The 12,673-nt window shown below is 35.1% G+C and overlaps 2 protein-coding genes across 2 annotated transcripts; one reads left to right on the top strand and one right to left on the bottom strand.

Annotated features, from left to right (window-relative positions):
• The first annotated feature begins 910 nt into the window (after nucleotides 1-910).
• On the top strand, nucleotides 911-9,833 carry LOC106160935 (CTD nuclear envelope phosphatase 1). The gene is made up of 7 exons (XM_013537739.2): nucleotides 911-1,164; nucleotides 4,024-4,090; nucleotides 4,416-4,534; nucleotides 5,012-5,083; nucleotides 5,402-5,518; nucleotides 6,340-6,451; nucleotides 6,825-9,833. Exons 1-7 carry the CDS (start codon nucleotides 1,066-1,068, stop codon nucleotides 6,968-6,970), a joined length of 732 nt encoding a protein of 243 aa, XP_013393193.1. The 5' UTR covers nucleotides 911-1,065; the 3' UTR covers nucleotides 6,971-9,833.
• On the bottom strand, nucleotides 9,337-12,670 carry LOC106159641 (uncharacterized). Its single transcript, XM_086995661.1, has 4 exons — nucleotides 12,589-12,670; nucleotides 11,898-12,085; nucleotides 11,138-11,290; nucleotides 9,337-10,862 (listed from the first exon to the last, which is right to left on the bottom strand). The coding sequence occupies exons 2-4, from the start codon at nucleotides 12,082-12,084 to the stop codon at nucleotides 10,078-10,080; spliced, it is 1,125 nt and encodes a 374-aa protein (XP_086851787.1). The 5' UTR covers nucleotide 12,085; nucleotides 12,589-12,670; the 3' UTR covers nucleotides 9,337-10,077.
• Between the last annotated feature and the right edge of the window lie 3 nt (nucleotides 12,671-12,673).

The raw sequence follows: 12,673 nt of genomic DNA on the forward strand, positions 1-12,673 counted from the left end.
CGCGAGAAATGTTTTTGTTTTTTCTTCGACTGCCTCCCACGTTTCCTCAGCTTCTTGCCCTGGGTCCTGGATACCATGAATAATAACATTGTTCCTCTTCGATTAGCCTTCTGTGTAGTCCAATTTATTTTCAAGTTGTGTGATTCTAGCTTTCAGGCTGCTATTTTCCAACTCCATATAGTAGGCCTATTTACCAGGCGTTCAACGCCTCTTCATGTTATCACCAATTTGTGTTGCAAATACGGATCTGGAAGGAGTTTGCTATTTGTTTGCTAGACTAAGCAGACCTACATGTACATTGTTAAACCACCTGTTTCTTTCATTATCTTTCTTTACAATTGTAAAGAATGTGTTTCAGTAAAAATTCACTAAACAATCTCAAGAAACCTCATGCGCGTACGCTCCAAAAAAGAAAGAAGTAGTCTTTTGGTTGACAACGTTATCATTAAAAATTCCTGTATTTGTACTTTATTTTCATAAGATCGATAATATCAGATAGCTTCCGAATTCATAAATGGGCCTAATATCGAGGTGTATCGACTTAAACAACGGCTGATTTCATTTAGAGGAAGCAAAACAATTCATTTAGCAGAAATATGCCTATTGGGTGTATCATATTAAGATAGTTAATACTAAAGTGAATCAAGTTCTACAAAAGGTTCACGTATTATTTACTTAAACAAAACCCCTCTCAGAGCAAACTTTTGTATTGTTGATATTCTAATGCTGCGCCAACTATTAACAACTGTCCTGATCTGCCGTTTCCGACATTTTCTGACCTGAATTGCCGGTTTCTCCTAAAGCAAGTCTGCGTCCTCTGGTATTTGTGGGGTCTGATACGACACATCCGCTCCAGTCTGTCCTGTGCCTATGAAGCGGAAGTAGGTTTAACTGCGCAAAAACTGGTGCGCAATTCTCGGTAGACTCATGGGAAAATTAAATGGCGGATCCGGTGCACGTCGGTAGTAGCTGACAAGAAGCAAAAAATTGCAATTTCTCCAACAATCTAGCTGCCCACAATTTTATAATTGGAGCCTCAACGAGAAGTGTTTTAATGCCACACGAATGTACACCTACTTTGTTATGGGCCTCAAGGGATTCGTGTTATTCGCGGCGAAAGTATGGAGTTTCATTTGCTACTGTATACGAAGACAAATTCGATCGGTAAGTGAAATAAATGTCGTGCTTGTCCCGAACGTCGCATGCATGGAGTGATTTCTGCTGACATCGAGTGATACGTATGTAAAAGTAACAGTGCCGCAATTATGTAGCGTAAGTTCAGGTGTTGTTTTTCACTGAACTGAAACTTGACCTTATTCTGGTCAGTGTCATTTGCAAAACTGCAACGCGTCAACGATTTTTTAACGCAGGCGGTTGCCATTGGTCGAACACGTAGGGACACTGATGATATGAAGATAAGACAAGGTGATTAAATGTGCCCGTGCTGCGTGACTACTAGCCATTAAATTTAGTCAACGTTTGGGCTGTTTAAAAATTGAGCGCGATTGACAAACTCGGACAAGTGCTGTTACTATTACTAAGATGATGTGCGAAGATGGTGTGCTTGGAAGTCATTAAATCATTGTACACGAAAAGTTTGCTTTTCAGCATGTTGTGCTGACTTTCAACTTGAAATAGTCATTTATTTTTTTAAAATTAGTATTTAATATTTGACTAGAGTTTACCAGAGTAAACAAATTCCACAAGATAATTGACCTAGCATTTAAAAAAATTTTTTTTTTGGTTTATAGTTTGGATAGTAGATGTGGGGATAATATTGTGAAAAAGTCAGTCAAAGTTAAATACTAAAAATACTTTTTTAAAGAAAAAAAAAAGTAAAATGTTTACCCATTTATAAAATTACAGTGCAATACTTTACAAATTATTTTACTGATAGCTCTAAATGATTGCCTAGCCTTAAATCCACTGACTTTACTGTACATAAAACAGTCATTGGTTTAATTATTTTGTTAATTTTTATTCATTGTCAAAAGTACAGGAACAGTACAGTAACGTATGACTGTTGTCAAGCCCTGAATGTACATTTGCTGGTATATTCACTTTTCCCTACTCCCTTGGTTAGTTCTTATGTAGAATGTACACATAGTGGAAGTTATGAAGTGATTTGTTTGCACAGGCTGGCCCATGTTGGTGATGTGCATATTTACAGAGTGCAGCCAACCTTCTATTAATAAAGAGCTTCAAATGTCTGGATGATGTGTGAAACATTAACCCGGGCCCCTTGCAGTTTTAAAGGGGGGGTGGGGTGGGGGTATTTTTCTGAAAAGTGGACCTTCATATCCACAAATATTGCCCTGAGTGGACCTTGTCCTGGCAGAAAGGGCCATTCATTGGATTGATTAATAGACAAAATTAGCAAAAGTAAAGTGCATACTTTATTTAAATTAGTTCAGATCATTTATCTACCTTGCCTTGTCTGAAAGCACCTGAAAAGTTTTTGAAAGACAGATGCATGATGTGGATTTTTAAAATTTACTACTCTCATTTTTCATGCTCAATTTTTACAACTTTTAAGATTTGAATTAGATTAAAGAGCAGTATATATCTTAAATCCCATTTTTGTGTCTGCAGACAGTTTAGCGCATATATAACAATTGTATCATTCAGCATCATGACAAAAGTTTTAAACTCACAAGTCAGTGGGGTTGTATATCCTGTTGTCAGCTAATTGAGGCACACATGCAAAACTTAAAAAAACTTTAATGTTGTTTAATTTGTTTTAATTTATGTATTGAAATGTCATATTGGTTTTCAGTATCCATCAATATTTTTTTATTATTATCTTGTGATATTTTCATCAGATTCATCCATTATGTCATATTTATCCAACATTTTATGGGTTGCCACTAAGAACTCAACTTAATTAGTATGCTATGAATATACACAAGCTCATGACAGTGACCATAAATGATTAAGTGGATGAGAATTTACAATATGTTTTACTGTAACGCATTCTTTTCCTTTTTCTTTGCTACTCTGGCTTAGAAAAGAGTTGGCAGTTTGTTTGTTAATGAGAATGATAATTTGGAAAGTTCTTCACAAATGTTAACGAAACTAGACAGTGAATTTAGGAGCGAAATAAGTGACTACAATTTTAACCTAACCTAGATCTCTTTATACAAATATTAAATTGTTTTATTGCCTTTTTCCTTGGTGGAGGTCTCCACTCAAGCTCCCAGGTGACAATTATGTAACACTTGTTTAACTCAAATACTTATTATAGAACACTTGTTTGAAGCAAGCTATAATTACATTGCACAATTATTACCTTTATATTGGATATGGAAAGCATAAATTTCATAGATTTAGATATATTGATTTTCAGAAGGCACAGCTTATGTCACTTATGGATTATTTCATACCTGTGTAGGACTTCAGAGTGTGTGTGTGTGTGCGTGTGTGTGTGTGTACATGTGTGATTGGTAAGTAATGGGAGCTGAATGGAAATATATGTATATATATTTATATATATTATCTTTGGATTTATGAATTCTTTATGAGGGTATTGGTGAAAAATGGAATAATGCTGTTTTGTATCGTAACATAAATCAATGAAGTGTTGTTTACATGTTTTGGATTAGTTGATAGATGGGTATGTACTGTGTGTGTGTGTGTGTATATATATATATATATATATATATATATATATATATATATATATATATATATATATATATATATATATACATGACCTCAATTGATCAATGGATATAAATATATCCGTGTGACCTCTATTGATAATTTATCTTTGGGTTTATTGACACAATCAATTATTCAGTTATAAATAGTTACAGCTTTACATGGCCTATTTATATATAATAACTTCTAGTACAACACTGAAAAACCGATTATCCTTCCAAAACCCAACAAAGATATTTTCGACTCCTCTGATACTAACCTATTATGTGATACTACCTTTACACATCTGCTCTGGTTTTAAACTCTTCTCTGTGATATTGAATTATTCAGTCATGTTATTTCTGTGGTATTGATCTATTTCAGGTGATACAACACCAAACAGTTAGATATGAGATCCTTCCCTTGTCTCCACTGTCAAAACACAGATTAAGTAAGTATTTGAAGACTGAAAAATAAAATCCCATTAGCTTTGTATGTGAGATCCATTGACTTAATATATATATATATATATATATATTTTTTTTTTTTTGGGGGGGGGGGGGTTGAATACAGAAGATTTCAGATTTTGTCCCCCTTTCAGAACTGTAAATGTGGGTCTATAATTTATTTATTTATTTTTCTGTAAAAGATTTCCTTTTTTATGATAGCACAGTGGCAAAAGTTATTTGCTTTGCAAAATGAAACCTGAAATCTTTTTAAAGGCCCTTTATCACCCCTTCCTGTATAATAATATGTGTATTTTTTCTGCATTGCAGGTATAGTGAAAAGAAAAACGTTGGTGTTAGATTTAGACGAGACGTTAATCCACTCCCACCATGATGGCGTACTGCGACAAACCGTTAAGCCTGGAACACCGCCAGATTTTGTACTAAAAGTATGTGAATCAGATTTAGATTTAAAAAAGTATTAATTATTTTACGCTTGTTAAATCCCATTTTTGTGCCTGCTGGAGTTTTAGCACACAATTATATAACATTTGCATCATTCAATATCGTGACAAGAAGTATGTGAAGCAGTTAACCTTTTGACAAGTCATCTGAGATAAACATTCTCAGTTATTTTTAAGCTCAGAATAAGTAGTGCACCATTTTAACTCACTGGAGAAAAAGTTTAATTAAAATGTGTTTGGTTTTGATTTGTGATTAAATTTCAGGTACTGTAATATTTGTAAGCAGCACTGATTTGGCATGGCATTGATTTAAGAAATAAATGATCATAATTATTAATTCAAGTCATGTTGAAAATTGATATATCTACAGTTGAAGTTGCTTTTTTATTTTTGAAGTTTGAATACAGTTTCTTATGCTGAAAACTAACTCCAAGTGTTGACATTGTATTTTTATCATTGCAGGTAACTATAGACAGGCATCCAGTTAGATTTTTTGTACATAAAAGACCACATGTAGATTTCTTTTTAGATATAGTAAGTAACCATCTACCTTCTATCCGACCCTCTTATTAATCGATGGCAAGCAATATTTCTATGTGTTTAAGATATGCTACATGTTAATACTCATAAGCTTCAAATATGTCAAAATGATGTCAACACCATTTACATATTCTGTCTTAGCGTAATTTTGAATGTTTGTTTATCTGTGTCATCCATTATCAAGAAGTGTAAAATCATATCTTCACTAAATAAAAAAAATGTTAGTGCACAAAAAATATAATTGTGCTGGTGGTACATTCCCCAGAAGGCGGTTTTCAACTCTCTGACCCCTGTTATTTCCCTATATTTCAGGTCAGCCAGTGGTATGACCTGGTAGTCTTCACTGCAAGTATGGAGATATACGGGGCTGCAGTAGCAGATAAACTGGATCAGGGGAGAGGGTTTTTAAAAAGAAGATACTATAGGCAGGTGAGTAGACGGGGGTAATATGGGGTAAGGGGGTTCAAAAGACATTTCTTTAGGCAGGTGAGTGGAAAGGGGTGTGATTTGGGGTAAGGGGGGGGGTTTAAAAAGAAGATACTATAGGCAGGTGAGTGGAAAAAGATGTTATATGGGGGAATGGGTATTAAAAAGATGCTGCAGGCAGATAAGGGAACTGGTGAAATATGGGGAAAGGGAGGGATTTTTTTAAAAAGAAGGTACTATAGACAGGTGAGTGGACAAAAGTATAAGATATGGATAGGGGTGTAATATGAGAAGATGGGTGGAGGTGTTAAAAAGAAATTGCTTTCTGCAGAGCAGTTGTCAGGTGTACCTTATCAACATGGTGGGTAGAAAGGAAGATACATTGAAAAGTGTCATGTCATGAATTTGAAAACTTGACTGAGAACTGGACAGGGTCGTTGCAGCTGTAAGAAGGATCTGCAAATTGAAAGATCTTTAGAAGTAAAACTGAGGGGTGTGTTTCCTTGTTGGGATTAATCACTTACAGCTGGGCATTTTGGTTAAGGTTAATACTAGTTATGACCGAACAGCATGAAGTAATGATGTTCTCCAAAACAGTGTTTTGCCAGATATAGTACATTATGTAAGTAGCAAAGCATAATAACTGTTGAAAATGTTGGATTATAATAATGACAAGGTATTTGAAATTTTTATAATAATAATGACAGTTTTAGATACCACTCAAAGTGCCTGAGTCTTTAATAAGCATAACTATGTGCTTAAATTCAGTGTGTTTGAGACATCTGCTTTCAATTATTTATTATAATTTTTTTTTTCAATTCCAGCATTGTAATTTAGACTATGGTAGCTACACGAAAGACCTATCAGCAATAAGTAATGATTTGTCAAGTGTGTTTATACTGGACAATTCTCCTGGAGCATACAGAGCATATCCAGGTGAGAAACTAGGTCATCGTGACCCAGCTTGATGAAAAATAGGTCAGGTTGACCTGATTTTTTTTTACAAGTGGGGAAAATGACTTTGACCCTGCTTATACTTCAAGTCTCCCATGCATGAAGTATACAGAACTTTTAAAAAACTTTTCTCTCTTGTCATTTTAGATTTAAAATGAATATTTCATTATTCTTCCAACACCCCTTTATTTTGCCCTTTTAAGTCAAATAATAACATTCCCTGAAATGGCTTGGAAATAATGTTTACATGTTGTTTGTAATCTTATTAATTTATATGAACTCCACATGTCATGTATTAAGTTTTGCTGAACTGTTGTGTAATTACATATCTTTGTATATCGTAATTTTCTTGCAGACAATGCAATACCCATCAAGTCATGGTTTTCTGACCCGACAGACACAGCACTTCTCAACTTGCTCCCTGTGCTCGATGCTCTCAGGTTTGTCAGTGATGCGCGATCAGTGTTGAGCCGGAACTTACATCTACACAGGCTCTGGTAGCACCCAATGTACCGAGGTGGTACAAATATTATATATAAAATAAAAAAGCATAAAAATTCCTGGCTTGCTCTGCATCAGCAACAGCGGGACTGTACTTGGAAACAGCGTGTGGTTTCATAATTGCGGAGCAGCTGGGTTTTTCAGAATGAGGCTGCATTGCCTGGAGCAGAATGTACGATATTGAATTCAACTGAAGAATAAGTAAGCATGCAATGCAGCACAACCCTGGGTGGAACTGACACCGATGGAGGGTTTGATATAAATAATAGTCAATATGGCTTGCCACGTAGAAAAAAATGGATTTGAAAAAAAAAAAATCCTTTTGCTTCATCCTTATATTTATGGTGAGATGCTACATTGGCTACTTTATTGCACTATTTTGAATATAAAAAGATGAATGTAGCAAGAAATATTAGTTACAGGTCATTCCATAATATTTTTTCTCTTGATTAAATCTCCTCCCCCCCTCTTACAAAATCTATTCTTCCATTTGAGGCTTAAGAAATAAAAAAAAAACAATCAAAAACCTATCAGAAGCAGTTAAGTTTTGTCTTTATTTTTTATTTATTTATTTTGAACAGATTGGCTAAATCTGTCAAAAAGGCCAGCAGTTACATTGGGGGTTAGAGGACAGGGCGCAATGGAATGACCCTCAGTTGATTGCTTTTAACAAGCAGCCTTCAAAACCCATGGCAAGGTGTAATATAGTATTAACTAGTAGTGGACATGGCTAACTGCAGAACAGGTAAAGATGTAGCAAGTTCCTACCAGTAGAATTGTAAAATAGGTATAAATATATAAATATAAATGTAGACAAGTATTTAATAGTGAAACAAAGATTCTGAACACATGGTACAGGAGGAGGATGTCGCTGGGCTATTTGCACTTTTTTTTCTGTCACTTAAATGCTCTGCACGTTCAAGTGTCAAAGAAAGAATTTGTCAATTTGATTAAGTAAATATGTTGCATTTGGTCATTCTTTAAAGTGGACACGGGTTCATATGTTTGAAAAAATTACGTTTTGCTTTGAAGGTAAATTATTCCCAATTATTTCATAAATCTAAAGTGAAATTATTACTTTTTTCTACAGGGAATTATGACGGGCACTGCATTTTTCTCTTTGCCAAAATTACATTTCTGGCAAGTTTAATTGTTGAGCCTCATTAATGCGTCATTGTTTGTGAAAGAATCAAAAATTCATGGTACTGGACACTTCATTCCCCATGCCACCTTTCTCTCACCGTTTCCATAGTAAGAAGTGAATATTTAAGCAGTTTTGATTGGCCGTCTGGTGCTTGCCAAATTGACCAATCCGGTTGATGTAAAACATGCTGCTGCCCTTTTGGGGGAAAATTTCCCTTTTTGTTCAGTATCTGATAGTTATATATCACATTAAGAATGCCATTGGTCATATATGATGATAATAGTTTAGTTTGAGATAGATATGGTGTTTTTTTAGATGATAAAGTAGAATATCAGTAAAACTGAATTACAAGACAAGTTTCTGTTTTTAATTTGGGCCGTCTTTGAGCCCACATTGTCCAGAGATTGCAGCATTAATTTTTGTACTTAGATAAAATATGGTAAATATCAAATTTATTTTTAGACGAAAGTAGTAAAAGCTATTTTGGTTAATTACTTATTAATAGTAAAAGTGGATAGGAAAGTGTATTGTCAGTTAAGATTTTTCACATTTTTTTGACAATATCTGACTACAGATGTAGTTTTAGTCCAATGTTATTGATATTTATACTTTCTGGCTGCTGTGTACATGACATTCAAATATGTTTTGAAGTGGCAGTAAAAAAATTTTTTGTGAAAAATAAATTAAATGCTGAACCACAACAACACATTGCCATAGATTACCCATTTGAAAATTTTATGACACATTAAAAAAACAGATTCCAAACAATTATACACACATTTTCAATTATTTTGTGCAATCTTAATTCTCACAAAACAAGTGCTAATATTTCAGCCTAAGTTTTGAACTTCTCAACTTAATGAAATATAAAAAAAGACCATAGGAATGAGAAATAAAGTTGTCAATAGTAGAATTGACATATGGGCAAATGATGGCAATACAAAGTGGAAAAGTGTGTTAACTTTTTTTTTTGGATTGGGGGGGGGGGGGGGGGGAGGGGGTGACGTCACATGAACTTTTGTGATTATTATAATAATTGTAAAAACCAGTGAGGGACAGTTAATGACATAGCATGTCTAAAACATTGGAGAGTTATAACTTGTTTTTGTGTGCTACAGGGCAACTGTGTCTGCAGTGCTTGCAAATTGTTGCCAAAATTTTATCCTTGTTTTCTGTTTCAAGTATCTAACTTCATAAGAAAATCAGGACATTTTGAGGTGCATTGATAATAAGTAGGTGGATAACAGTTAGTGTATTTATTCATTAGCGATACAAATACCTTGCTGTCAAACTAAACACTGTAGGTTTTACATGTTCTCCACTTAGTCCTGTGTGGAGATTTCTTAGTACATTACAGGAAGCTGGTTTGTAACAACAAGAACGTTGCCACTGTCCACATGTGACAAATATTACAGTTACACTTTAAATGCCATCAGATCAGTTTCATAAGTATAAACAAGATGGCCACCATATTCAAGATGGCCACCTGGACATGTGCTATATAACCTGCCTGTAAATTTCAAATAAGTAATTTAGTGATACATACAAATATATGATTTGTGTCCAAGTTGTGACATAATAACTGCTCTGCCCAGCAGACCAGTAGAATACTAGGTTGTTTTATGTGAGGAGCAGAAATGTAGCATAATTTATAACTGCTTCATTGTGAAATTATGTACAGAAATGAACTGAATAAATACATTTATATGAGAAAGATGAGTCGGTTTTAGTTTGTTCTTTGAAAAAAAATATTTAAAACGATGTATATGAAATGAGTGAATTCAGTTTGTAATTGTTACCAGCAGTAGCAATATGTTTACCATGAATATTACACATCTATCTTCATATAAATAAATACAAGAAAACATTTTGCACCAAAAATTCTGAACCCTGCAGATTAAATTTACACTCAAATATCCACATTAATCAATTCCAAAGAGTTCTCAAAATCCCAGTTCTCCTTCTAAAACAGGTTCCCTGCAGTAACACTGTCTTCATTACTCACAAGATCTCCACAAGAGGTCTCCCCGGTAGCCAGCATCTTCAAGAAAGGACAAAAAAGTATGTGCCTCCTCAGGCTTGATCTCCACCGAAACTCTTTGCCACACTGACAGATGTACCTACGGCTCCCATGCATACCTTGTTTGTGTTCATTCAAGGTTTTCTGTCTTTTGAATTCTTGGCCGCAAAGATTACACGTGAAACTTGCCGTCTCTGATTGGTTACACTCTCCACTGCTCTGGTGCTGCAATAACGCTGCTTTCTGCTCGAATTTTTTGTTGCAAAATTCACAGTGTAGAGGTGCCTCCACATTACCTGTTGTCTCATGACACCTCATGTGTACCTTCAATGCTGCTAGTGACGCAAATGCTTTGGCACAGGTGTCACATACACACTTCATCACCTCCTGCTCCTGTCCACCATGACACTTGCTTTGGGTATTTATTTCACGCAATGTTAGCTTTTCTGATTCCTCTCCCACGTCACGACTGTTTCCATACCCCTTATGCACCACGATTATGTGCTTTTGCAAAGTTGCCTTCTTCCTGAACTGTTTCCCACACAAAACACAATGGTGTTTCTTGGCAATTTTTCCATCTTTTGATGGAGGGGATTTTACTGACCTTGACCTTTGACCTTTAATGGACTTCTGATCTGAAGATTTAGGAGTTTTTGAAATGTCTGCCCACATGTTGCCATCATCTTTTTTATCATGGAATGAAACTGGTGTATTGTCTCGAGGACTCTCTAAAATTAGACAGATATACTTAGAAAATTTCATGTCAAGTTCAACCTGGACAGGTATCTACTTCAGTGCTCCCTTTCACAAGTTTTCGCCCAATTGCTTTTTTTTAAAAATCCAGTTTACTAGTTGAGTCAGGTGCAGAAGCTTTGCTGAGATGAGTCTCGTGTGCATTACACAGACAAAATTATCAATCTCTTATACCAATCTCTCAAAAAGAGGTATATAGAGAGCAACAATCCCACCCACTGTGATAGGGTCCTAACAAAATCAAACATACCAAAGTCTTCCTCTGTGGTGTCAGTATGAGCAACATGGTTCAAGGCATCTCTAAAAACTTTCTGCAGCTGGTCTGTGCTAAACACAAGATGTCCTTGCGAAAACGAAAGACTGGACAAAACTCCGGAAGGAGAGGATGCTGGGGCCTCTGAATCTGAAAGCAGAATATTATAATCCTAGACAAAAGATAAGTTAAAGAAATGGAGAATGTGTGTGTGTGTGTGTGTGTGCATAAGTGTGGTGGGGTCCTTATTTCTTATGACCTTCAATGTAATTCAAGTTTTAATACATAATACCTAAAATAGATGAAATTTAAATAATGGGAGGGAATTTCCAAGCTCCGAAGAAATTCAAATTGAATTTATGTAACAAAATAATCGACATATTTTATGTTTTTAAAATGTTAATAAATTTTGTCGTAATTGTGCCATAAACTTATCAGCTTACTGGCCATTCTGACCACCACTTAACCAAAAAATTTCAATAAGACTGGACATTTTCCTCTGTTGCATCAATGTCAGTAATAACAAGACACTGGGTCTGTCAAACTTCATAAAAAAATTTAAGAATCATCATGTAAAAGTAACATTTCAGAAAAAATTACTATAAGTAGAAAGCCCTGCTAAAAACTTACAGAAAAAATCTGTTATCCTTGTCGGACTACAACATTCACACATTCTGAAAAATCTACCAGTCCAAACAAAGTTTTACTGGCCATGGGTACAGGACCAGGGTATAACGCCACACACTGCACACCTTACCTTCAATATCCTCCTTATGAATATCCTCATCTAGAGTAGCCACTATCAATTCCTTATCTCTGTGAATATTGAGGACACCCTTGATCTGTAGCCTGGAGCTGAACACCAAGTTCTCCTTGCACCATTTTATAACAGTCTTGGTCAAAAGCTCAGTGATCATTGGCAACCTGTCTACTTGACTGGACATACTGAAATAGTTGAATTCTTTTAATGGAGTTTAAATTTTATTGCAGTAGATCTATTAACTAAATGGTACTAGTAATAATTAAGTTATAGCCTCAGTCGGTGTAAGGCTTTGTGTGTTAAATATAGTAATTAAGTTATAGCCTCAGTCAGTGTAAGGCTTTGTGTGTTAAATACAGTGTATGTAGCAGAGCTAGTAAAACCTTACACTGATGCATGTTTGAGAGAGAGAGAAAGAGAGAGAGAGAGAGAGAGAGGCACAAGCACTGTGTTAAAGGGCCCTTTGCATCTACGTAAATAACAGGGGCAAGTACTATGTAAACAAAACTACAGCCAGGTACCCAGTACTGTACATTCATACATGTACTTTGCCCCTAGCATTAGTAATTTACTATTTTAAGTATGCTACAAATTTATCACAAATTCATATCCCTATAACTTAAATAGCTACTATCTTATGCTATTAATAACGAAGCAGTATAGCACGGTAATTTAGCTCAAGTATTACTTGCAAGTCCAGTTGTATCACATCGAGTTTGGAGTTCTGCTGAAATTGACAGGTGTACTAACTGGCAATCGATACAACATAATTA

Source organism: Lingula anatina, chromosome 9 (assembly GCF_051362555.1).
Source record: "Lingula anatina isolate TDL-2025a chromosome 9, LinAna3.0, whole genome shotgun sequence".
In the NCBI taxonomy this organism is placed as follows: Eukaryota; Metazoa; Brachiopoda; class Lingulata; order Lingulida; family Lingulidae; genus Lingula; species Lingula anatina.